The following is a 27,763-nucleotide window of genomic DNA, read 5'->3' as shown; positions in this document are numbered from 1 at the left end:
GTAGAAATCAACCTCATTTACCATTTCTGTCCTTTGTTTATTCTCTTTATGTGCATACACATACACACACAGTTTTTTCTGAACTGTTTAAAATTAAGTTTCAGACCTGTTGACCCTTACCCTTAAAATACTTGTATTTCCTAAAAAGAACTTGTACCAAGCCACAGCACACCATTAAGTACAAAGTCTTTGCTCAGATTTTGCAGATTGTTCCTGTGGTGTTCTTTATTAGGTCTAGGATCAGTTGTTAAATGTCTCTTTATTCTTCAGTCTGAAACAGTTCTCTGTCTTTCCTTGTCATTGAAGATTAAAGGCCTGTTATTTTGTAAAATATACCTCAGTTTGGATTTGTTTGGGGTTTTTCTTATTATTAGGTTCAAATTATACATTTTTGACAGGAATCACACAGAAGTTTTGCTCTGTTTTTCTCAGTGCATTATTTCAAGAGTCACAAAATGTTAATTTTTCCAGTTCTTAACAATATTACTTTTTTATTTGGCTAGGATGATTTTTGCCAAGTTTTTAAATGTAAAATTAATAAGTATTTTGCATTTTAATAAGTAGTTAATACACATTATAAATGGAGATATTTTGAGACTATGTTAATATCTTGTTACTCACCTAGCTTTTATTCACTATTTTATCATCCATTGATAATTCTTCAGTTATTACTTTGATAGTTACCATATGGTGATTTTCTAATTTCATTATTTTATTTATACTTAGTTGGCATTTCCTTGTCTCTCTTCATTTTTTCCTTCTTCCTTCCTGCCTCCCGTCCTCCCTGTCTTCCTGACTCCCTCTTTTCTTCCCTCTCTCCCTTCCATTTGTAAGGATTCACATATTTCTATTTTACTTAATTGGTTATAATTCTTATGATTGTTACTTATTTTGATACTCAGATTGTCCCAGATATGGCCAGTAGGAGCTGCTTCAAACTGGGTCCTGTATGCTTTTGATGTTTTCATCATTCTTTGAGAATCTTCTTGCTTTATTGTAAAAGATGTTTCAGGCTTATCTTTGTCTTTTTGTACCTCTGTTATGGTTTAGATGTCGGGTCCCCCAAAAGCCCATGCGTGAGACAATGCAAGAAGGTTTGGAGGAGAAATGATTGGTTATATCCTTAACCTAATCAGTGAATTAATCCCTGCTGGGATTAAGTGAGTGGTAACTGGAGGCAGGTGAAGTGTGGCTGGAGGAAGTGGTATATTGGGGTCGTAGCCATGGGGTATATATTTTGTATCTGGAGAGCGGAGTCTCCCTCTGCTTTCTGATCATCATCTAAGCTGTTTCCCTCTGCCATACTCTTCCACCATGATGCTCAGCCTCACCTCAAGTCCTGAGCAATAGAGACGGCCTTCTATGAACTAAGACCTCTGAATTCATGAGCTCTCAAGTAATTCTTTCTCTACAATTGTGCTGGTTGGGTCCTTTAGTCAGAGCTGTGAAAAAGCTGGCTAAAACAACAGTCTTGGAGTTGGCCATTTCTCCAAGGAGCTCTTTTTCCTTTTATTGAAGAGTGGATTTAAAAACCAGGATCTGGATGCTAAGTTATTGAGATGTTCTTATTTCTAGACTCTCTTAGAGGATAGATCTAGGAAATCCACATGCAACACACACACACACACACACACATATACACACATGTAAACATATATACATCTATAGCTGTTTATCTATTTATCCATTCATCCATCCGTCCTTCTATCCTTCTTTCATCTATCAGTCTCTCTCCCTATGGGTTTATATTAGTACCTATAACTTCATTACTGACAACCTCTATTACAATCCAATATCACAAGGATTAGTCTTCCCTTTTCCTTTTCTGTATTTATGTCCTTCTTTATTGCCAGTGAGAAATTTTACTTTTCTTACCTCAATGTATTCATCTATTTGGTCAATATTTGTCTATTTGATCAGTTGTCTCATATATGACAATGTCAGGACCCTGCTGGCTCTCTCCCTGGCCCATCACAGGTGGTGGTGTTCAGCAAGTCCTCCCTAATCCCAGAATTCCCAATCCTCACTGGTTAGGATGTCCTTCACTTTCTCTGACACAGTGGACTGCACCTTCTTCCTCGCCCTACCCTAACCCCTGATCCGGCAGCATATGAGCAAAGAGTTTCCCTAGGCCCCAGTGATATGTCATTCCCTCAACCTTTATAGCAGTGAGTAGCTGAGAGTACTCTACCCTTCTGCCTCCCTCCAGCTGAAAGCTGCCACAATTGTCAGAATTGTCTTTAAGTCAGTAACTAGAGGCTGTTTGGTATTAGGTATGCAGCCTAAGTATTTAGAGTAAGTCAATCTTTCTCTTTATTTTACATGTACTTATTATAAAGGTGGACCTGTGGGAAACATAATTTATTGATCACCTTCATAATCATTTGAATAATTACATTTATTCCTAGAATTTTAGAAGTGTTTGAGCTATAAAGGTAGGGCTGTTTTGTGTAATCTTTTTTTTTTAAGGTTTAACTTTACTTTTTAAAATTTTTTTTAAATTTTTTTTGAATATTTATTTTTTAGTTCTTGGCGGACACAACATCTTTGTTGGTATGTGGTGCTGAGGATCGAACCCGGGCCTCACGCATTCCAGGCGAGTGCGCTACCACTTGAGCCACATCCCCAGCCCTACTTTTTAAAATTTTTTAAACCTTTTTATTTTATTTATATTTTTTTATGTGGTGGTGCTGAAGATCGAACCCAGGGCCTTCCACGTGCTAGACGAGCACTTTACTGTTGAGCCACATCCCCAGCCCCTTGTGTAATCTTGAGGAGAAAAGTGAAGCTTGGAGAAGTTTAGTAACTTTCCCAAGGAACACATCTAATTAGGAGCCAAGTAAAATACTGGAAAATTCTGATTCAAACTTGTGAACTCTATTGCAACATGATATGCCGGTCCTGTTTATCCAGAAGGCTCACAGAACAATTTATAAATTGTTGTTAGTAATTAAATTATGCAAAATTATTTTATGTTTCTGAATGACTTTGGAACTTTTCAATCTATGCAACCTTTTTTCTTTAGAAGAATGAAAACCATGGTTTAGGATTATAACACCTAATGGTAAAGTGAATAGTTTGAACTAGATGAGAATTGACATCCCTTTAGATTCTAGTAATAGATTTATTACTCTATTACTCCAAGTACTTCAACATATTTCTTGAGAATGTGTGTATATGTGTGTGTGTGTGTGCGCGTGTGTGCGTGCGCACGAATGCATACACTGGGACTGAGGCAAAAAAGTTTGAGGAAATAAAATTTTATTCCTCACCTGAAGACGTGAATTCTGATCTCTCTCTTACCACAGACTAGTGGTGAGATTTGGGGCAGGTCATCCATCTTTCCACATTTCACTTTTCATATTTGAAGTGTGGTGGTAACTGCCAATTACCTCAAAAGAAATGTTTAAATGTGTTTAAAAAAAACACTTTGAGCAGTTTTAAAGGAAGATGCTTTGAAAACTTAGGGGCTTTTTTATTCTTTGGAGTAATCATTTGTCATGAAGAATGTTTGGAAAGGGGATCTCTTGAACTTATTACTTCAAATGTAATTTCCTTTATATGTATATTCCAGTAGTAGTAAATTCACACTCTCTTGCTGTCCTCTCCTGCTAATCTATCCATTAGTTTATCCATTGTTTCACTCTTTAAGGTTGAAAAGAAGGTACCAGTTGAGTGTTGTAAAGAACATCATTTGAGCTGGACTGTGTTATATTTCGGGTTTCAAGTCACTTTGGTTTGCATATATCACGTTTGTATTTTTCAAGGTGTCTGTCCATAAAGTCAAGGTACTCAAAATGACCTAAACACTAATAATTCTTCTTAGTGGCTTCCTTGGCTTGTTTTGAAGCCAAGGGTCCTTTTTTTCTTATATGTAAGATCTGCAGATTCAATTGAGCTTTCTTACGTTTTAGTATTACTGTAATATTTCATAAATATTTGCTTTGTGTCATTCTTGAAATTTTTGCACTTCTGGAGGTATATAAGAAAAGTATGGACAACTAGTATGAAGAAATGAAGCCTACTAAATGCATAGTTCTGTCTAGTCACATGTATTATTTTATTTAATCTTCTCTTAAATATGTGTGTAAACTAAGCCCCCTAAATAAAGAGGCATAGAGAAATGGAGTAATTCTTGCTGCTTGCTTGCATAACTAGTAAGTAGCAATAACTGTTATTCTGAGAGTCTGTGCCAATCAGAGGACTATGAGCTCTGAGTTTAATTAATTAATTAATATTTATCATAAATAGTAACCTTCTTCCAGATTGCTTTTCTAGTGTTGCAAAGAGGTTGCATTATATATTCTTAAAGAAGCCTAGGTGGTGGTCTCTGCTTTTCTAAGTTCCTTGCTATTCAAACTTAATAAGGTCAGTAGTTCTGGTAACAGTAACACTCACTACCAGCAATAGGAACACAAGTAGCTGACTTTCCTAGATTACTATTAACTCTAGGTGACACTAGAGATTTTCCTTCCCTCTTTATCTGTTTTAACTTCTTTGGTGCTCATAATACCTCTATGAGGGTACAGATTTTGATTATCCCTATTTTATAGATGAAGAACCTAGAACAAAGCCTAAGAGTTAAGTAACTTGCTCAAATCAAACAACAAATTGGTGGTAGAGCTGGGGTATAAAATGTACACTGTTGTCCATTATACCATCTTTCCTTAGTAAATATTTGTCATACTAGAATTACGGGTTGAAAATGACTGGATCCAGTTCTGATTAAGTTAAGATGAAGAGAGATTTATTAGGAAGTCCTGGAGTGGCTCACTGAATAAGCAAGAAGAACTAGGCATTGAAAAAAGGACCATGGAAGACCAGTTGGCAGAGAATGCAGTTCAACTGTACCATAGGAAGTTTGTCTGTAGTACCACTGATGGTGCTGTTGCTATGGCCAGCACTGTTCCAGAGAGCTGGCTAGTGGCCAGCCACTGGGCCACAGGACCCATGGGTCTGCTGCTAGGCTGATGCTGTAGTAAAAAAGGAAATTTATGTCTTCTTTCATATTTGCATCTTTTAGTAAGATTCAAAGGCCCTGGTAGAAGCAGTCACTCAAGGGAGACAATATCACATTTAAGAAAGGCCAGATTTGTAGATGTTTTGATTTAATTGTTCCCATATAGTCTGGGCAGGATGGTAACAGAAGGAAATGATAACTTTCCAAATGTTGAATCGTAAAAAAAAAAAGATATTTTCTGAGGGAAACTTGATCTTGTTATGTGGGTGAAATAAGTCACTAAAACGATTTGAGAAAAATCACTGGGAAATTGGCAGCTAAAGAATGAGAGGGCACTGGTTGTCTATTTGTTAAATCCAGTTAAGCTCTAAGTGACCACTTTTTGGTTCACTCTGGGTCAGAGATAAAATAGACTAACTTCCAAATGACTAATAACTGGACAAATCATAAATACATCTAGATTTTCTAATATTAATAGTGGGTAAAGAAATTCATTGATAGTACTCTTCAGAGAAAGGATGATAGTTTTGTTCATAAATATGATTATTATCAGTGTTTTAAGAATTTGTTATTCAGGCCAGAGTTCACTTTAGCCAATGATGTAATAAAATATTTTCAAGCCTTATCTGATGACTCACTGATTTGTAAGTACTAATCCATACAACAGAATTTCTGTTTGGTACAATGAGTTGGATCAGGCCACGAAATAAGATATGACTTGTATCACACACCACTTAATGGAAACTAATTTTATTAGAATTCTGAACTTTTAGTGGTTAAAGTTTTGATTGCTTATAGTATGTCAGACAATAAAGTACTTTACATATATCTTCTTTTTTTTCATTTTCATAGTAACCCTTTAAACTACATATTATTATTATTGATACTGTAAGGATGAAACTGAGGCTGAGAAGTAACTTGCTTGAAGTCCTGCAAGAAATGGTGGAGCTGGGTTTTAAGTGCACATTTATTTGACTCTAAAGCCTACTTTTAATGTTAATACTTTATTTTGAAAGAAAACCATTAAATCACAAGTCTTCTATGGATTAGCACTCTTGAATTTTTAGATCAGGAGATTGCCTTGTCACTTGTTCTTAGAGAACAATTTTCTCTTTTTAGAGTCAGTGGCTCAAGAAATGCCATTCCATCCAAGATTCATTTTCTGAGTTAAAAGAATGTAAATTGTTATTGCTGCATAGGCCGTTACTGTTTATAACATTCCTGCACAAGTTGTCATACTGGATGTGTGGATCACACAACTTTCTCACGGGTTAGGATGAAAACTGACAGGGTCAGGCAGGCTATGTGGCACCTCAGATCATCTCTAGGACTTGAAACTACTCATTATTAAGGACTGAATATTTTCAGAAAAGGACTGAATGGTTACCATCTCTTGGTGGTAACAAATCTCTAAATTTACCAAGCATCTTATATAAGATATCTCCTTGTATAAAATATCTCCTTGTATAAAATATCTTTTTTTTTTTTTAAATTGAGTTTTCACTTTCAAGCTTCAAATTAAGTTCAGGCTTTCTAGGATTGAGAAGGCAAGTTTTGTTTATTTTATTTTAACTTTTATGGTTTTGACTGAATTTGGTGATTTGAAGCTAAAGTGTAATCTTTTATGTGTATTAGGGTAAATCTCTAAATTATAGAATTCTCATCATGGCATTAAAAATGCTAATCCTAACCCTTATTGTGAAATGTTTCTCTCTTGCTCAGTTTAGTCCATGAGCTTACAAAACTGCTTTCTATGTATGACATACACATACATATGGGAAAGAAAAAGCCCATCTTAGTCTTGACAGTGTGGCATTAGTCTAAGTTCTATAAATGAAGGTGGCTCACTGATGTAGGGTAAAAGCCCAGATCCACTGATGTCATTGACAAAAGCCTGTAAAATAATTCTTCAAAAATTTAATACTCATTACATCTTATTTGTTTACTAAAATTCTGTTACTTTGAATATGAATTGTTTTAATTCAGTTTTATCTTGTTATATACATAGTTTTTTGGTGTGTATGTGTTTGTGTGTGTGTGTGTATGTGTGTGTGTGTATAATTTTTACAAATCAAGATGCTTTCTGGGTACTGTATGGAGCTCTAGAAAGCCAGATGTGGTGTGGCAATAGACAAATAGATTTAAGGCTGCATCATCGAATGCCTCTGTGGATAGCCTTATGCATATACATCTAGTAATACGTGTTCAGGCTCAACACTTTTTAGTCAGATATATAGATATAAACCCTTGTAGATAGTGGATCAAAAGGTTCTATCTTTGTTATTATTAGCAGGACTCTTAGGAAAGGTCTGCTTTGTACTCCAACAAAAGAACCTATTATATGTGAATGAAAGAATTAATAGAGACCTACGGATTCTTGTGTTTTGTTTTATTTTTAGTTTGCTGTTTGGTGTACAACTTTATGTATGTTAAATTTTTTTTTCTGATAAGTCAACTATCATATGGAAGAGGTGGAAATTATTTATAATCTGCATGGCATTATAACAATATTTAAAAAGCTCCATGACTCTGGACCTGGGGCCAGGGCTGAGAAATGGTTTCCTAGTGGCAAACTAAGCATTCCTTGTAACACGATGTGAACTGCAACAGAATGCTCTAGGCAATATTAAATTGGGGTGATTTTTAGAAAGTGACAAATGTTTTATGTTTCCTAAATCTGAAATGGGTTCTACCAGCTCTAAACGGCTGCCAAGTTATGTTATCACTTGCCTGCTTTGTAACTGCCTCAATTATTTTCTTCCCCAGCCCTGTATGATGAGATCCGTCAGTTTCGCAAGGCCTGTGGGGAGGCTCATCTCAAAACTATCTTAGCAACAGGAGAACTCGGCTCTCTCACTAATGTCTATAAAGCCAGTATGATAGCAATGATGGCAGGTAAGTGTTTTATATTTAAATGATATTTTGTATCAGATTGATGTTATTTAGGAAGAATAAATAGATGAAAGCATTTGTCTATTATTAAAAGTTCTAACCACTTAATTTTTTTTTTTTTCTTGTGGGAGGTGTGAGATATTTTGTGAATACATGTACAGTGCAAACTAGTCAAAAACTCTTGGCTTTCTTCCACATTTCCTGTGGCGTTTCATTGTTGCACTATTCTTATAAGGCAGTAGATGGCTCTCTTGTTAGTGAATTGCCTTTTGTGTTATTTGATTATTCATTCATCAACATATATTAGACAGGACTTATTTCTCTGACTTATTTAAGCTTTGGATTTTTCTCAGAGATATGTACCCATACTATTTAAGGCAGCTTCTGCTTTTGTGTCAATTAAAAAAAAATTAGTGTGGTATTGTTTTTCATACTTTCAAATGTAGATTGACTTATTCTTTATTTTTACAAATAGCAGATCTATCCATTTAGACATGCAAGCTTGAAACCTCAGAGTTGTGCTTGAGATTTTTCTTACCTTCAGTCTTGAGAGTTCTTTTCTTTACTGTATCTGTCCTCCACATTGTTGCAAAACTAACTTTTAAAAATGTTAATTTGATTATGGTGCTGCTTGCTTAAAAATCTTTTAGTTGCTTCTCTTTTTCTTCCAGATAAAGTATAAATTCTTCAATTCCTCAATCATCCTTCCTAAGACTTCCAAAAAGTCCTTCCTAAGTCCCTTCCCGTGTCTCTACCATCATCACCATCATCTTTTTTTTTTTTTTTTTTTTGTGGTGCTGGGGATTGAACCCAAGGTCTTGTGCATGCAACGCAAGCACTCTACTAATGGAGCTATATCCCCAGCCCTCTACCATATTCTTTTTCTTTCACCCCACAGGCTCCAGTAATATGGAGTGATATATAGTCCTATGGCTGATATCATCCAAGCTTTTGTATCTTTGTATGTGCTGTGCACCTGCCTAAAATGACTTGAATAACTCCTTGGTGTCTTTGTATTCACAGGCATCACCCTTTTCAGGAATATTTTCCTGAAACCACTTCTTCCTCTACCACTTGGCCCATTTTCTCCTGTGCGCTCCCATATCATTCTCTTTAAACTTCTTAATGTTAGTTTATCATACTGCACTGTGATTAAGGGCTAAATTCTAGGGGTCAACCCTACTAGGGGCCTCACATTTAGATGAAGATACCTGGCTTCCCTGGTCTTAAATGTGGGCCAGCGCTGGGGATGTGGCTCAAGCGGTAGCGCGCTCGCCTGGCATGCATGTGGCCCAGGTTCGATCCTCAGCACCACATACAAACAAAGATGTTGTGTCTGCCGAAAACTAAAAAATAAATATTAAAAATTCTCTCTCTCTCTCTTTAAAAAAAAAATGTGGGCCATACACTGTAGTTACCTTTTGAATTTTATACTCTGTATTTCTTGAAAGTTTTGTTAGACCTGGTAGATCATCTCTGGAACACTAATGAAAACCAGCTTGCTAGGCATTAACAGTACTATTGCCCTCATCACTGCTACTGGACCAGAAAATATCTGCTCTTACTATTCCATTTAGAACAAATTTCTGAAAATCTAAGAATAAGAAAGAACAGAACACTGAACAGTGGGTTGTTTAGTGGCATTCACATTTCAGCGGTCCATAATGAAAGGCTGCTGCAATTCTTTGGAACCTGGGAAAAATCCCTTAGAATCTTAGGTAGACTTATAGTTTCCCTTTCATGCTCTGTGCCAGCACAAGGGATTGTTAGCTCAGGCAACAAAGCAAAAGTTTAGAAATGAACAACAGTAGCCATCCATTTGCACTACCCATTTTGTGGTGCCTTCACTATTGGTGTATACGTGAGACTGATATACTCAACAGGTCACATCTGAGCCACTCTTGAAGCATCTGTTACCCTCATATAGTTTATTCATTTTGAGAGGTGAGCCTAAGTCTATTCTACTCACTGAACATACTACTTACAGTAGGAACATGGTATTAGGTCATCATGCTTTGGAAGCCTTTGTTCCACTCTGTATCCTTCTAACCATAGGGAAAATTTGATTAGAAACTCTCCCTTCCCACCCTCTCTCTCCCTCTCCCCCTCTCTCCCACTTCCTCCCTCTCCCTCCCACCACCTCCCTTTTTGCTTATTTTACTATCCTTGTTGTTTATCCACTTTAATTTTTTTCATTCAACCAGTGTCTGTTGTTAATGCACTATGAGTAATGACCAGTTGTTATATGCTTTACCAGGTACGTTTTCTTTCTCCTTCCTCTTCTTGTTTCTGGTACCGGGTGAACCCAGGGCTTTGTGCATGTCAGGCAAGCACTCTAGCACTGAGCTACACTCCAGTCCTACCAGATACTTTTAAATAATGTGTGTGTGTGTGTATATATATATATATATATATATATATATATATAGTTTTCAATGGACCTTTATTTATTTATATGTGGTGCTGAGAGTTGAACCCAGTGCCTCACACATGCTAGGCAAGTGCTCTACCACTGAGCCATGACCCCAGCCCTAATTAATATTTCTTAATCTTCACATCAGCCTTGGAGTTGATGAAGAAACTTGAGATAAAAGTAACTTAAGGTCACAAAGCTAATACATCTTCTATAGAGTTCTTATTTGACCCAGGTCCTCCTGCTCCAGATTTATTGTTTTTTTCACTTTCATAGCTGTTTCCCAAACTATCATGCTAGAGCTTAGCATGAATGAAAGATACAGTCTTTGTGAGGTATAATGTATGAAAGCATCTAGCCCATTTCCTGGTCCATGTTTTATCCTGTTGAGATATATAATAGAGTTAAATATTTTTTGAAGACCTTTCTAAATTTAAAAATTTTTATATTATTTTAACTTTATATGTAACTCACCAAATAATCCTCTCTATTTAAGACTGACTAAATTTACATTGTTTTCTACTATTTTTTTCTTTCACTGATTTATTTTTAAAAATCAATTTTATTTCAGTAAATTTGCATTCTCTTTAATTCAGATGATAAATATATAGTGTGAGGATTTTTGACAATTTGTATACATGTGTAGCCATTACTCCAGTCAAGAAGTAGAATATTTATATCATCCCAGAAATACTTACACATCCATCCATCCATCCATCTATCTATCTTTCTATTTATTTAATTATAGTTGTTGATGGACAGAATGCCTTTATTTTATTTCTTTATTTTTATGGGTGCTGAGAATAGAACTCAGTGCCTCACACATGCTAGGCAATCACTCTGCCACTGAGCTACAACCCCAGCCCATTTACACATCTCTTTATAGTCATTTTCATACTTCTCTCCTGCTGTTCTGGGTGCACTCCCTGATCTGATTTTATCACCATGTGTCAGCTTTTGCAATTTTAGGATATTATATAATCATATAATATGTATGTACTCTTTTAGTGCGTCTGTTTGCTCCTCTTGCTCAAGATAATAGCTGAGATACTAAGAAGTTTACTTAGAGGTATTAAACTGAACAAATACACTGAATTTCTAAAATTATTGGTAAAAAGTTGAATATTTTCCCCCTCAGTCTGGTGTCTGTAGGATCTGTAGTTATATCTCATTCTTCATTCATGATATGGATTATTTTTTTTTCCTGTTGCTTTTGTTCTCCTCCTCCCCTTCTTCTTCTTTACTTTCTTCCTCTTCTGTTTTTCAAGTCGTATAAGGAGTTTTCCAATTTTATTAATCCTTCTTAAGAAACAGCCTTGTTTTTTTGATGATGTTAAGGTATTTCTAATTCCCTTTGTGACTACTCTTGTCATATAGAATGGAATGTTATTTTGATTGAGATGTATAATTTCCAAACATTTAGTACTTTTCTGGGTGTTTTATTGTTATTTTATAATTTGAAAATTTTTTGGAGTATCTATTGTAAGTCCTTTTGTTTTTTTAAAATTAATGAGGTTTTGATTTTATAGTTTATTTTATGATATCTTTAGGTAAATGGTTCAATTCACTTAAAAGAATTGGTATTCGCAGATGTTGGTGTAAATGTCAGATCAAGTTGGTTGATAGCTTTTTCAGATCTTTTTTGTTTTGTTTTTGGTCTATTGATTCTATTTATTACCAAGAGGTTATTTAAAATCTCATATATGATTGTGGATATGTCTCCATATTCATGTTCCTTTAGAATGTCATTTTTTCCTTTGTGTATTTTGGAGCTCTGTTATTAGGTATATATACTTTTAGGGTTGTTATGTTTACCTTTTGAATCATCAAATTCATTATGAGATGTCTGTCTTTATCTCTATTACTAGTCCTTGTTTAAATGTCCATGTTGTCTAATATTAATTCAGCCACACCAGTTTTCTTGTATTTACCGTTTGTATACCTCTTTTCCCCATCCTTTTATTTTCAACCCATCTATAGTTATATATTTTAAGTATATATCTCTTAAAATAAGGAAATCCTATCATTTTTGACAACATGGATGGATCTGGAGATCATTTTGTTAAGTGAAATTGGCCAGGCACAGAAAGACAAGAAGAACCACATGATCTCACTCATGTTGGATTTAAAAGTGTTGATCTCTTAGACACTGAGAGAGGAATGATGGTTCTAGAGGCCAGGGACAGGTAGGAAAGGGTTGCTCAATAGCTGCTAAGTTATAGTTAACTAGGAACAAGAAGTTCTGTTGTTCTGTTACATAGTAGAGTAACTATGAACAGCAATGTACTATACATTTCAAAGAGCTACAAGAAGTTTGAAAATTTTCATGTTAGATATGTTTAGCCAGATTTAAATATTATATAGTGTATACACATATTGTACTTTTATGCTTTTATGTATCAGTTAAAATTAATTTTAAAAAGAAAAATGAAAGTACATTTCTTGTGGATAGCTTTTTAAAAATTTATTGTGATAATTTGTACTTTTTAATCAAAGAGTTTTGTCCATTTACATTCTATATAATTATTTATGTGGTAAGATTGTCTGTCATCTTGCAATTTATTTTCTATCTCCTTTTTGTTCATCTTGTCCAGTTTCATTTCTTCTGTTTTATTCTTATCTACAGTCTCTTTATATCTTTAAAATGGTTGCTCTAGCAATTAGAATTTACATTCTTAATTTAGCCTAGTCTGCTTAGAATTAACATTGTTTTACTGTACACTTACATCATAAATATAAGAACTTTATTGTAGTTTCATTTGTATCCATCTTCATTGGTCCTTTGAATTATTTTTATTTTCTTAGACATGTATTATAAACCCCACATTATAATGAGGCAATTTTAAGTTACATTTTTTAAGGAAATTAAATGAAGAGAAAACTGAACTAAGTTATTGTTTCATATTTTCTATGCATATATTACTTCCATCATTGTTTTCTCTTGTAAATGTCAGTTTCCATCTTGTAGAACTCGGGATGTGACTGGGGATAGAGTGATAGCTGAGTATGCATTAAGCCCTGGGTTCAATCCCCAGCAAATTCCCCCGTCCCCACCCTAAAGTTTCCATCTCATATAATTCAGCCTGGGAAATTTGCAGTGCAAGTTTTTGGTAATGAAATCTTTCAGTTTTTGTTCATCTTCATGGAGGTGTCTTTATTTCACTGCTATATTTGAAGGATAGTTTGCTGGATATAGAAATCTGGGTTAAGGTTTATTCTTATTTTGACCTTTAAATATGTTACTACATTCTCTATATAAATGTCACACCTTATACTGACTATGGTCAAACAATATTTTCTCCTTGTCTTTATTTTTTAACTAATGTCAGTATGATGTGCCTAAATATGGTTTTCTTAGTATTTAAGCTGCTTGGAGTTTGCTGAGTTTATTGGATTTGTTCATTAATGTTTTCCAACAATTTAAGACATTACCAAAACTATTTTTTCAAATATATTTTCTGGCTCATTCTTTCTTTCTTCTAGGACCCCAATATATTGTGCTAGACTGCTTGATATTGTCCCATAGGTTACTAAAATCTTGTTTGTTTTAATCCCTCTCCTTTTTTCAAATCTTTCTTCATCTTATTTTGTATCTGAAGTGTGCTTTAAGGCCACACAATGAAATTTATACTGTATGTTTTTAGCTTTTTTTTTTCGTTTGATTTTAAAAATTTTTCATTTTCTACTGAGAGCCCCCATTTTTTCACTCATTGAGATCATGTTTTCCTATAAATCTGAGCAGATTTATAATAGATGATTTTAATTTCTTTTCTGCTTCTTTGTACATCTAAATTTTCTTAGGGTCCATATCTTGATCTACTGATTTTCTAGTACCTGCAAATATTTCATCGGTTTTATAAATATACCTCTAGGTCTAGGTATACCTAGAGGGCAAGACTGGAAACTTTCTTAATGTCTGGAATTCTACATCACTTTTTGTTTTTCCATTAACTTAAAATCAGAGTCTCAAAAGGAGAAAAAGATGTGGTTTTTCATTCATGATAATATATTTTGTAATTTTGGTAGTCATTTTGATTATTGCAAAAAAAATTCTGGAGAGAATGAGTAGAGATATATAATTATGTTAGTCTGGTGTTACACATCATTTTAAGTAAAAACTTATTTAGTTAAAGCATTTTCATTTTTGGTCAATCCTATGGTTTGAATATCCCCTCCAAAACTCATATTGAAACAACCACCAGTAAAATGGTATCAAGAGATGATATTTTTAAGAGGTGCTTACTTAGATATTACCTTCATGAATGGATTAATGATATTATAGCAGGAGTGGGTTGGTTATTGCTGAGAGTGGGTTTGTTATACATTTGGCTTCCTCTTTCCCTCTCTCTCTGCTTCTTGTATTCTTGCTTACCCTTCTGCCATATTATAATACAGTATGGAGACCTTTACCACACGGCAACAACTCGTTCTTGGATTTCCCAGTCTCTAGAATTATGAGGCAAATTAACTTTTCTTGTCTGTGATTTATCCAATCTGTGGTGTTCAGTTACATCAGCAGAGACTGAGTCTCACTGAATTGCTTAGGGCCCCACTAAGTTGCTGAGGTTGACTTTGAACTCCTGATCCTCCTGCCTCAGCCTTCTGAGCCACTGGTATTACAAGTGTGCACCACTGTGCCCAGCATCACTCCTAATTTTTTGCACTCTGGAAGCTATAAAGCCACATCAGCTCTTTAGACACTTAGCAAAATAAAATAGCTTTAGCTGCTTGATATACAGTTAAATTATATCTAGAACCAAGTCAAGAACCCGAAAAGAAATGAAAATATTTTCAATGGATGAAAAATATGTATATTTTTGCTATTACTCTTGTATCTATAATACGAGAGTAATAGCAAAAATTTCTTGAATGTTAATTATGTAACAGGGACCCTTTTAAGGGCTTTGTGCGTATTTATAGTTAATCTTCATAATTACCTTATGAGGTAGGAACTCTTATAAGACAAAATAAAATCAGCTAAAAGAATCTTCTTGCTCCTGTAGGACATGGTCATTGTTGATAATTGGAAATTTTCAGGTATTTCTGTCTTTGTTATATCATTTCTTTTGTCTATAATTTATTCCCTTTCCTTACCATTTTTAAATATTTAATAAAACTACCATATTCTCTCAAGCCTCCCTTGATTATCTAGAGGCAGAATTAATTAACTGACAATGCTGTTATACTTCTAGGACCATTGTAAATACCAGTAGCATTTCCCAAGTAATATGGCCATCAGTTGTTTTACCTGGTTAGATTGTTTGCAAAACTATGAACTTCTCTGAGGCCAAGGACTTATCTTTATTCTTCTGTGGTTACTATCATGTCTGGCATCTAGTAGAACCTAGGAAAATATTTTCAAATATACAAATGAATGAATGAGAGAGGAAAAAGAGATAAGTAAAAGTGAAATTTGAAAATCTAAATGCATCTTTCCAGATATGCCACAGTCTTGTAAGGTTTGAACATGTTATTTTAGAGAATTAACTTTTTTTTAATTGGACCAAAAAAATTGGATAATTTATACATCTGACAATGAGATTATATTTCCAAGGCATTTTTGTCAATGCAAGGCAGTGGCATGACAATATTAAGTGTGTGTAAGAATTCTGAGGAAATAGCTTTAGAGGCAAGGAAGATCTAGGAAGAACTTTTTGCTTTGACTTTTGAGTTAAAGGATAATGGAGCTTCTATTTACTTTCGTGGAAATAACGGTGAGAGAAATTCAAGTAAAGGAGGAGGAGGTAAGTTAGGAGTAAACAGTTTGAAGGGAATATAATCAGGTGAGCAAAACCAAAGCCTATTTTTTTTTTTGTCCCCATGAAGCAATCCAAAAACAAGATGATAGGAAGCAAGATAGGGAAACATGCTTACAGAAAAGAGAAGTCTAAAGCAGGCCAATCTACTGCTAAGGAATTTCCGCCTAGCAAATGCACACATTAAGAATAATGCCAGAAAGAAGAAAAGTGGGTTTATCTTTCAGTAGCGGTGGACTGTTCACACATACGCAACAGCTAACAAGCCCTGCTCTGAAGTTATTCTAGACCTTATCTTTGGAAATAATACAGGCATGATAAATAAGGTTGGAGTAGAAAAGCACTAAAGATGCAATCATAATGTCATCAGGTTTGAATTGCTGATGAAGATCTGTGGAAAGAGTACTAACACAAAAATATGGGGCTTGAAAAAAGCAGACCTTGAAGGAATGCAAAATGAGTTTTGAACTTGGCTAGAATTTTGCAATGTATGGGAAATTAAAATGACAAAAATAGGAACCAGGGGAGGGAATATTCTAAATTCAATTCAATAAGATCAAAGTAATGCAAAAACAATGAGATGAAACAGAGAAATAGGAGAAAATGTAAGGAAACTCATTAAATGATAAAATAAGGGGGGAAATAGTGAGAAACTTGCTACCACTGTGGGAAACAGAAACACGAAAAATGTATAGTGATTAGTAGCAAATTAATAACTGAGGTTTTAAAATGTAAATGTGAACCAAATAGTAAATGACACTGTAGATTTATTTTTCTAAAGTTTGACACAAGTCACACTGAGTTCTTTGTCTTAGGCTGTAAAGCTTTGTGTACTCAAGGAATATTGATCCAGATGGCATATCTAGACCCCTGTGGTGTTCCAGCCTGTTTTTTTTTTTTTTAATAAGATCTTGCCTTTGATTTAAAAAGGTATTTAATTTGTGAAAAGATGTGCCATAATTGAAAGTTCATCTTTGGAGAAATTTTAAGAATAGAGATGTATATTAGATAAGGCATTAAAGGATTTAAAGTATGACTTTATTTACAGTTCCTTAAACTAGTCCTGGAAATTAAACCATTTATAGGGTGAAAACTAATTAACTTGCCATCTCATCCATGGAGGAAATTTAAATCAGGCCCCCAAGCAAAAATTTTACCCCCACTTGTCCCTTTCCTTTCCTTTGTTGAATGCAAAATAAAGAGCTGTGGAAAGGAAAGAAGTTATCAATTTTCTGGCCTCCCAGCAGTGCAGCATCTACTGACGGTGCATTTTGGTGTGTGCATTATCACTTTAATGGAAAGGTTAAGTATATGACATACATTTAAACATAAAGTGTTTTCTTTGCTTCTTGGTAGCTGGAGTGGGGGGAGAGAAGAGCAAAAGCTCATAAGCTTAGTTTTTTTTGTGTTTTGCATACTTGTTTGTGTAAAATTTTACTGTATGAAACTTTAAAAATATAACCCAATTCATTCCAGAATCACATCACCGCCTCTTCTGGGCCTAACTTTCCTAGAGGAATTTACAGGCACCAAGGCAGGCTTATTGATAGAGTTAGGTGCCAGCTATATGTATAGGGGCAGTGACAGATGTTATTTGTAAACAACATATAAAAATCAATTTTTAATAAGGCTATATTTTCCTATTAAAAGAAATATGAAGAAATTTTCTTCTTTAAGTGAAATTCTGGTTATGATACAATGGTTGGACCCTGCTTATGTGTCTGAGGTTCTATTATTTATATGTCTGTAATTCCTAACACTTAAGTTTATAGTTACTCATTCTTTCCTAACTGTGCCATGTAGTTGCAGATCTATTCACAAACTTAAAATGCTGGGAAATTAGAATCCTTGAATAGATCTCAGTATATTACATTAAGCAGATAATTAGTACACACAATTTGTTGAATGAATGAATGAATGAATTAAATGAAGTGAAATTGGTACTTTACACATTCTTTTCATAATAATCCCAAGAAGGAGGTTAAAGAGGTATCTTATCATCTTTGAGTAGATGAAAACCTGAAGCACAGAAGTTAGGCGACTAGACCAAGGCCACAAATGGAATATAAGTAAGTAGGAGAGTCCTGAAGGACTCGTGATTTTTTTTTTTTTTTTTTTTTAGAGAGAGAGAGAGAGAGAGAGAGAGAGAGAGAGAGAGAGAGAGAGAGAATTTTTAATCTTTATTTTTTAGTTCTCGGCGGACACAACATCTTTGTTGGTATGTGGTGCTGAGGATCAAACCCGGGCCGCACGCATGCCAGGCGAGCGCGCTACCGCTTGAGCCACATCCCCAGCCCCTCATGGTTTACTATCTCACAGTCCTGCTTGCTGCACAAGGATATTACCTGTAAACTCTGTTGAACCTTTGGAATGCAGACTTGTTTCTAGAGTCCCTGAATGAGATTCTGTGTTGCCCTGTACTCTTCTACTTGAGACAAAAGACGTGAGACAAGAGAGGCACAGTATTTGGAGAAAAAGCTTAGTGGGTGGTGGATATGAAGCCAACATGAAAAGAAAAAAATGAAAGTAAGCCCAGCCCAGGCCCTATAGCTGATAAGTCTACAGTAAATACTATTGAAATAAAAAGAAAGGGGGCTCAGAGGGCAAGGATCACTCAATTTTTTTTTTTTTTTTTGGTATTTACCTTACTCTATTGATGGCCCTGTAATGATGCACCTAGAAAATTAGCAGAGTCCTGCCTAAATTGCCACTTGAATTCTGTACTGAAGTTCATCTTTATTTTCAGATTCCCTTAACAGGGTCCTGAGAGTATAGCTAGGGAGGGACAGTGCAGGTGGTCCTTTCTCATTTCCACCTGATGAGGTGCAGGAAAGATGGTTAGAGCTCTTGGCAGTGTGAAACTAAAGGAAGAGTGGGTCTGATGAAGAGTCTGGGATAGTGGAAATGACACAGGAATACATTTAGAGGGAAATCATAGTATAGGATGAGGGAAATAGAAACCTTCCAATGAAGAGCCATTGACAAGGAAGTAGATGTCTAGTGTAGGAAAAGAAAACTCACAGTTATGGTATTATGTTCAAATACTTACAAATCTTCCTCTTTCAGGGAAGTCTTTTCTCTGTTACCCTAAGGAGATAGCACTAGGACCAGCTTTTAGAAGTTAAGGAAAGATAGACTTAGGCCTAGTTGTTATGAGAAAGAATTGTGAAAGTCCAATTCATCCAGAAATTGAATGGACCCCATCAAGAGATAAGATATGTTATAAGCACTGGCTAGATGACAACAGGATGGAACTACTGTCAGACACACGATACACAGCAACCACTACAAACACCTTTGGTTTCAGAGTCAATGTGAGCCTCTGTTGTAGAAGAGAAAAGCATTTGTACACACACACACACACACACACACACACACACACACACACACACACACGTGAGCTCTAGCATAGATCACAGTTCGGTAATCTGGACCCCAAAGTATGTGTGTAATGGGAAGGGAAGTATATTAGATATCTGGGGATGCTCTATCAAGATACCACAAACTGGGTGTCTTAGAACAAGGGAAGTTCATTTTCATGTTTCTGGAAGGGAGCCACCCAAAGTCAAGTATGGTCAGGGCCCTACCCACACAGAGTGTTGTAAGGGAGGATCCTTCCTTATCTCTTTATCTTCTGGTGTTTTCTGGCAATACTTGACATCCCTTGGCCTGGAGATGCATTTCTCCAATTTCTCCCTCATTGCATGGCCTCCTTCTCTTTTCTTCTTCTAAGGATACTAATAATATAATGGCCAATCTTACTCAGTGTGACCTCATCTTAACTGATTGAATCTGCAGTGACCCTATTTTAAAATAAGTCACTTTCTGAAGTATTGGAGGTTGGGATTTTGACATACTTTGTGGGTCACTATTCAACCCATAGCTGGAAGAAATAGGTTTCTTGCTCTCTGGTTCTATTATTTTCTATAAAGACCTAAAGAAGTTAGAGAAAAAAAATATTTTGAGTCAAACCAGCAAACTTGAATTCAGGTACAAAAGATTGATTTTTCCCTCTAAGCAATGTTGTATGGGTTTGTGGATTGGGGAAATCTAGTAGATATTAAATATTTTTATCTGCAAAAAGCATTTGGTAAGGTTCTCAATGGGAGATTAATGGCTAAAATAAAGAATGAGGCATTAGGAGATAAATTTGCTTATGAGCAAGAGACAGAGACTAACGGTGGAAGGAAATACTTTTTAGATTGGAAAGGAGTGACATACAGCACAAGCCAGGAATCAGTTTTGGGACCTATGGGTTTTTCACTTTATTTTTATTGAACTTTGTAATAAAAATACAGATCTTCAAACAGCCCAAGACAGAGTGAGTAATACTACAAGCATCAGTAATCAAAAGTTATTCTCTATCATAAAGTAAATGACTGATAATAAATACTGACACAAGACTATACAATGTACCATAATATTATAAAATGGAGCAAGCAATTCTCTTGTGTTCTCTTTTCTTCTGCATGGGTGAATATTTCTTTATTTTCTTTTTAAAAAATATTTGCAGTTTTCTAGGTTTACTTTATAAACCAAATAAATGAAAAAATATATTTTTTTAAATTTGGAAAGATATAGTAACTGAAGGAAAAATTGGTTGAAACAAGACAAAGGTTATATTGCCATTGCTAGAATAAAGAAATGAAGGGTCCTGTGTGTTAAATTGCTCAGCAAGCTATTCAGTGAAAAGACTTACGAAGTGAGGGGCGTTATTGAAATCATCAGCTTCTTCTGTAGTCATGACTTTAATGGAAGCATATACAAAAAAGCCATTGTTGGAATGATGAAACCGCATATCCGAGGGAGTAAAATATAGCTTGGAACTTTTTCCTTTCCTTTTTAAATTTTAACATTGCTCTAAAAAATCCATAATATTCAGTGATTGTATGTGTATTTTTTTTTCTTCCTAGGAACTGGTTAAGTATGTGGGAAATATACTTTTCAAATTGGAATTTAGCCTGCAACTTTGTTAAGTCACTAAAAGGTCTTTACAAATTCATCTGTGTTTCCCATTATTTGCCAAAAGAAGTGGACCAAATATGGGATAGTAAAGTAGCACAACCACTATGGAAATGAGTAAGGACATCCCTCAAAAGACTAGACATGGAACCACCATATGATTCAGCTATATTAGTCCTTGATATTTATTTTAAATAGTAAAAGCCATCATATTATAGCAGGTATCGATGTTTAGAGCAGCACAATTCACAATAGCCAAACTATGGAATCAGCCTAGGTGCCCACCACCAGATGAATGGATAAGAAAATATGGTATATATACACAATGGAGTTTTATTTGGGTGTAAAGAAAATGAAATTATATTATTTGCAGGAAAATGGATGGACCTAGAGATCATTATGTTAAGAGAAATAAGTCAACTCATGAGGTCAAGGGCTGTATATTTTCTCTCATATGTGGAAGCTAGAGAGGACAAAGGAAAAGAAAGATGGGGGCAGAACTCATAAAAATCAAAGGGAGATCAGTAGAGGAAAGGGATCACAGTGTGGGAGGCAGAGAGGGAAGGGGGAAGTGCTGGGAGTGATGCTGGCCAAGTTATATTGTTATATTGTGTGCACGTACAAATATGTAACAACAAATCCTATTATTATGTACAGTTATAGTGTACTGATAAAAATAGGAGAAAAAATAGACCAAATAAACACTCAAAAGTTAACTTGTAAAAGGTAAAATGCTTGGAAAATTATAAGGGTTATGAAGTTTTTAAAAAGTTCATTAACTTCAAATCATTCATTTTATAGATGAGAAAACCAAAATCCAGAAAGATTAAATTTATAAGGAACTAAAATAAACACATAAACTAAAACAAATAACTGAAGTCAAAAGCATAATCTAGAATAAGGTTCTCTATCTGGACTGCACATTAGAGTTTTCTCAAGGATTTCTTAAATGAGCTGTTGGAAAGATCCAAGATTCAGCCACCAGAAATTCTGATTTTAAATGGTCTTGCATGGATCCCAGGGAATTAGTGTTTCCTAAACAATACTTTGTAAAATTCTCCAGGTACTTCTGTTATGTGGGCAGGAATGAGAACCTCTGCTGTAGAATCCAGCTTAAAGCTGGAAATAGAAGTCTTAGAAAATAGAAGTCTTTCTATTTATACTATTTATAATTTAGAAATTATTTAGAAAAATTGCTTCAAATTCTGAGGGAATTCTTAATCATAAGCAGTCCAAAATTAGCAAGCCAGTTGTTCTAGTAGTTATTTTACAAGTTTCTTGTTCAGTGTGCTGCACCTGTATTCCTGGAAAAACAAGAACACACATGAAAATTTGGTCTCTAGGCCAGGTGGGCATCAATTGTTCTATAGGTCTTAGCCAACACAATTAACAGTACTTTTGTAAGCACATGAATTTTTATACACACACACACACACACACACACACACACACACACACACATATATTTTGGGGGGTGGGGGAAGTACCAGGGATTGAACTCAGGGGCACTTGGCAACTGAGCCACATCCGCAGTCCTATTTTGTGTTTTATTTAGAGAGAGGGTATCACTGAGTTGCTTGGTGCCTACTTTTTGCTGAGGCTGGCTTTAAACTCACGATCCTCTTGCCTCAGTTTCCTGAGCCACTGGAATTACAGATGTGTGCCACTCCACACAGCCCATGAATTTATATTTTTAATTTAGGTCTCTAAGAACATTATCCTTCAGTGCCATTAAAAGAGCACCAAGGTTTCTCCTTCTCTCTTCAGACTGCCCAATTCTAAGTTTTATTGGTGAGTGGAAGGAAATGAGGGATGAAGGGCTGACGTGAAGATTGAAGAGTGGGAGAGAGGAAAGAGAGTGGAAGAGAGGAAAGAAGGCTAGTTAAGAAGAAAAGGATAGGGTTTCTGCCATCTAAATTCTAGGAATATTTCTTTCCCTTCAATAGGCTCATCCATCAAATATTTAATGAATATATTGTCTTTATCGGACGTTATTCTAGGCATTGGACAAGGATTATGAGAGAGAAAAATAAGTACAACATAGCCCCTGAAATTTAAAAAGTGAGATTATCACTTAGTCTTGTGAGGATATAAAGAACAGATTATATGATTTGCCCTGTTGTGAATAGAGGAACTGTAGGAACACCTTTTCCAAGAACTACAGAAACACAGGTACTGTCTCTGGAGGAACATTAGAAGAATTCATGAAGCAAATGATTTATGAGAGAGAAGCTAGGTGTAGATGTAAAGAAAACTTTTGGGAGAAATCACTGGTTCTTTTTCACAGCATTGTGTAAGAACATGTCATGATGAGAAAACTGCTCTGGTTGGGAGAATAAATGCAGAAGTGGCCTAAGAGGATGGGGGATGAAGCGGGTAAGTAATTTGGAGCATAGTGCCCTCTTAAGGAATGCGTTTTCTTGTTTGGGAGTATGAAAACTTTTCAGCTTGAGGAAGGAGCAATAAATAGACTGAATGAGTATTTGCTCCATCCATTTACTCATTCATTCATTACTGTTTATGAGATATCTGCTGCATATCAGACACCAGTGATTTAGTCAGCTTTTTCACTGCTGTGACCAAAGAACCTGACAAGAACAATCGGAGGAGGAAAAGTTTGTTTGGGGGCTTACAGTTTCAGAGTTCTCAATCCAAAAATGGCTGACTCCATTGCATTGGGCCTAAGATGAGGCAAACATCATGGTGGAAGGGTGTGGTGGAGAAAAGCAGCTCAAGACATCACACCAAGAAGCAGGGTCACTTGTCCACTCACAAGGACAAAATATAAACCCCAAAGGCCTGCCTCCAGCGACCCCCTCCTTCAGTCATACCTTATCAGCCTATAGTTAGCACGTCGTTAATCCCTATCAGTGAAGTGAAGCACTGATAAGGTTAAGGCCCATAGCCCTATCATTTCACCTCTGAAATTTCTTGCATTATCTCATACATGAGCTTTTGGGGGACACCTCCTATCTTCATCATAACAAGGAAGAAAGATTGCTATGTCACTTTTTCTCCAGACACTTTGCAGTAGTGAAACAAAGATTAGATTTTCATCTTTGGGCAGAGTGTCAACTAGAAATGGGAAACCCATGAGGAACCTGTGGGATAACCATCTTGCTGGCCACGAAGAGAGCTGAATGAGGCAGTACAGTGGGAGGGAGATGTGTGGGTGGCTGTGGGACATGCTAGGGAGCACAGCTACAGAGCTAATACTACCTGGGCCAGGCAAGATGACGGTAATGCCTATAATCCTGGCTACTCAGGAAGCTGAGGCAGGCTGAGGCAGGAGAATTGCAAGTTTGAGGCCAACCTATGAAATTTAGTAAGACCTGTCTCCAAAAGGGCTGGGCATGTAGCTGAATAGTGGAGCACCTCTAGGTTCAATCTGGGGCAACCCCCCCAAAAAAAAAATAGGGTAAAAGTACTTGAGAATGACCTCATGCTGAGCAGGGGAACTAATAGGCTGCAAGCTCATAATGGTACCATTTCTCAGGATAGGGAATTTAAGAGAAGCAAAGTCCCCACACCCTGTCCACCAGCCCAAGAATCAGAGCCTCTGCTTCCCTTTATAAGACGTTCACCTGTTCATTCTATTCCTGGTTTATTGCAGAGTGCAGCATAGTCTCTCCATTTCCCTCTTCTTTTATTTCTTGTAACAAGGAAAAAATTAACATTTTTAAGGAAATCTGATTAAGGCTATGAAGGTGAAAAAGAGGCAATTTTTCTGTTTAGAAAGCATTAGCAAGACAAAGCATGTAAATAAAAATGAAGAACTAGTAGAGTAATTTAAGTGATTTAGAAGGAAAAAGGAATTCATGCTTTTACTTGAATTATCAGGATGATGTTTTACTTGCTGGTGACCCAAGAATAAGTGTACTAGTATGCTTTTGTAAAAAATTTATCACCAACTGAGGCATCGAAAGTAAGTTTCCTATGTTAAGAAGCTGCTAAATTGGGCAGGGACAACGGAGGAGGCACTGAATAGTCAATGAAATTGGAAAGAATTTTGATCACCCATGTCACACAAAGCCAGCAAAAGGCTGTTTGTAGAGTGTTAGCTGTTATCACACTGGTTTGATATTAACATTCTAGTGAATAATTAAAATAAGCCTGTTTATTTTTTAATAAAAAGAAAAAGCATATAAGTTATCTCAGAGTTTGCAGTGGTACCTATAGTTGCATCTGTCAGCTGTTGAGCTTTTTACCAGGATTGTGTATTAGGTAATTTAGAAAATTCCAAAGAAGATGTTCTTTTGCCTCTCTTTTCATTCTTACTTTTCAGTACTCACTATTATAATGCTTTCAAAAATATAAAATAAAAATCCTCAAAACTGCTTTGAGGTATTTTCCTTACAGTTGATATTTCCTAAATTGTGTGCTTATTAAATATATTTTCCTTCTGGAATTATTTTTGAATTGTATTTCTCATTTCATTTTTTCTCTGTGAGCACATACCCAGGCATGGCTGATTCTGCTTCATCCTGCCTTGCTTTTTAAAATCCAGACTCCCATGAAGTGGAGTGCTTCCTTATAATTGAATTTACTTTTTCTTTAACCCTACCCCTTTTCACTAACTGTTTTTATTAGGCTCCTTCAAGACTGGAGTGGGGAAAGTTTAGTTTTTTAATTTAAGACAGGTAATTAGAAAAGTGTAACTCTGACCAACACCAGAAAGTGATTCCATTCCTGTTTTATGATTTTTAAGAGTGATCAGTGTTTTAGTAACTCTAGACATATGGGATTCTGAACTCCACCAAACTTTTTTTTTTAATTTTTAAAATTTAATTTTTTTATTTTGGTACTGGGGATTTTACCCAGGGACAATTTAATATTGAGCCATACCCCCTAGTCCCTTTTTTTTCTTTTTTGAGATCGGGTCTTGATAAGTTTCTTAAGGCCTCAATAAGTTGCTGAGTCTGGCTTTGAACTTGTGATCCTCCTGCGTCAGCCTCCCAAGCTTCTGGAATTATAAACGTGTGCCACCACACCTAACAGTGACTCTATTTTCAAATAAGGTCACCTTCATACATGGCTGACGTTTAGGACTTTGCCCTAATTTGGGTTGGATGCCATTCATATAGAACAAACGAGTTCAAAATGAGGAGAGTAAATCAGGAATTTAGGCAGAACCTTTTGCTCCAGTACTTAAGGGAAGAGGCTTGTCATAGGAATGAAAGAAACTTCAAAATTGTAAGTCTCTATTATTGTGGGCTTCACACCAATAAAAAAAACCTTAAAGCGGCCGTGGAACCGGAAGTAGACTATGGGGCTGATGAACGAAAAGCAGGTAAGTGTGGTTATTGGGGAAATACCAGAAAGCAAGAGTAACAAGACCTGGCTCAGAGTGAGAAGTGTTTCTAGTTATTTGTACCCAAGAAGTACCAGCTTTTGTACAATTTTACAAAAGTGGACAATTTTAGAAAACTTCCTTTACAATCTTTTAAAATACTACTCCCTCCTCATTCCTGGGGCTTAACATTCCTTATCCAAATTTTAAATCCTTGGTACCAATATTTAATGATTGGAGCAACCCATTCTCAACCTGGTAGATTAGAGTGGTGTGATGGATTGTAGAGGTGGTCAGTCAGATGTGCACTGGCCTTCCTGTGTCCTAAGAAAAAATTCTTATGCAGAGTGCTTAGGAAGGCTAGTAGGATTATACATTAGGTTCACTAAGGGTAAAATATGCTCTTCTGGCCCAGCCTGGGATTTCCTACTTTGAGAAATCTGGAGAAATAAATTTTGATTTCCATCCAACCATGATTTACAAACTTTTGGAAGACAGTTCATTTCTTGGTTGGAGAAATATATTATTAAACCGTTTCAATTTAATAATTAAAGGTAGGGAAATGTAATTGGTTTATCTGAGTAGTCAACTAGCAGTTTAATATATGCAGATCATTTGAATCTGAGTCTAAAACCAAGTATTCAAAATACAAATAGATAAAAGAATAAAACAGCACATATAATTCCCCCAGAGTCTCTGCATAAGGCAAAGGAAGCCTCTGTAGAAAACAAAACAGAATAATGGAAGCTTTTATCACTGTCTAAACTTGGCTCCCTACTCAATCTAGTATTTATTTTAATTTATAAATCTAGAATTGTGTTTCTTGAAATCTTTAATAAAAGTTTACTTGTAAATGCTGCAACTCTCGATTTTTGTGAATGCCATAAAAGAAAAAAAGAAAGAAAGTTGATGAGGAAAAGGGGAACTCCTTCTAGTATTTTCTGATATAAAAAGAGACTTGCGGGCTGGGGTTGTGGCTCAGTGGCAAAGAGCTTTCCTTATGCATGTGAGGCACAGGGTTCGATCCTTAGCACCACATAAAAAGATAAATAAAACAAAATAAAGTATTGTATTCATGTATAACTTAAAAAAATTTAAAAAAGGAGACTTGCCAACTTTCTAAATTTTTATCAGTACTCATTTATGAAGTGATATACTCTCTTCTTAAAAATAAGGTGTTTGCACATGCATCTTTCCTACAAAGACAAGTGACTCAGTGGGCCATTCCTTTGTTCATGTTCTTATTTCAAAAATTAAGGTGGATTATGTTTATTCATTTTTTTAAGAACTAAAGCAAATTCTGTAAATTAAGATAGTTAAGAGATATCTTGGGAGTATCTAAAATCAAGGTTAGGAACCACTGATTTATAAAAATCATCTGTGTATGTGTGTTTCTTAGTGCAGGGGGTTAAATAATTTTTGGTAATTTAATGGGATTCATGAACCTACGTTAAAAATTAGAGTCTGTGAATAACTAGATAAAGAAGAAA

At 35.5% G+C, this 27,763-nt stretch overlaps 1 protein-coding gene across 4 annotated transcripts in view; it reads left to right on the top strand.

The window, feature by feature from the left end:
* Dera (deoxyribose-phosphate aldolase) overlaps window positions 1-27,763 on the top strand; it is a 109,706-nt gene that overhangs the window by 48,304 nt on the left and 33,639 nt on the right. For all 4 annotated transcript variants that reach the window (XR_013423057.1, XM_005331873.5, XM_078015188.1 and 1 more), the window contains one exon: window positions 7,727-7,855. Coding sequence is in view for 3 of the 4 variants with exons in the window: in XM_005331873.5 (XP_005331930.1) it covers window positions 7,727-7,855 (129 nt within the window). In the remaining variant the exon portion in view is untranslated. The remainder of the gene's footprint in view (window positions 1-7,726; window positions 7,856-27,763) is intronic.

The sequence above is a fragment of the Ictidomys tridecemlineatus genome, chromosome 6 (genome assembly GCF_052094955.1).
Source record: "Ictidomys tridecemlineatus isolate mIctTri1 chromosome 6, mIctTri1.hap1, whole genome shotgun sequence".
Taxonomy (NCBI): Eukaryota; Metazoa; Chordata; class Mammalia; order Rodentia; family Sciuridae; genus Ictidomys; species Ictidomys tridecemlineatus.
This window is presented reverse-complemented; position numbering and strand designations above follow the sequence as displayed.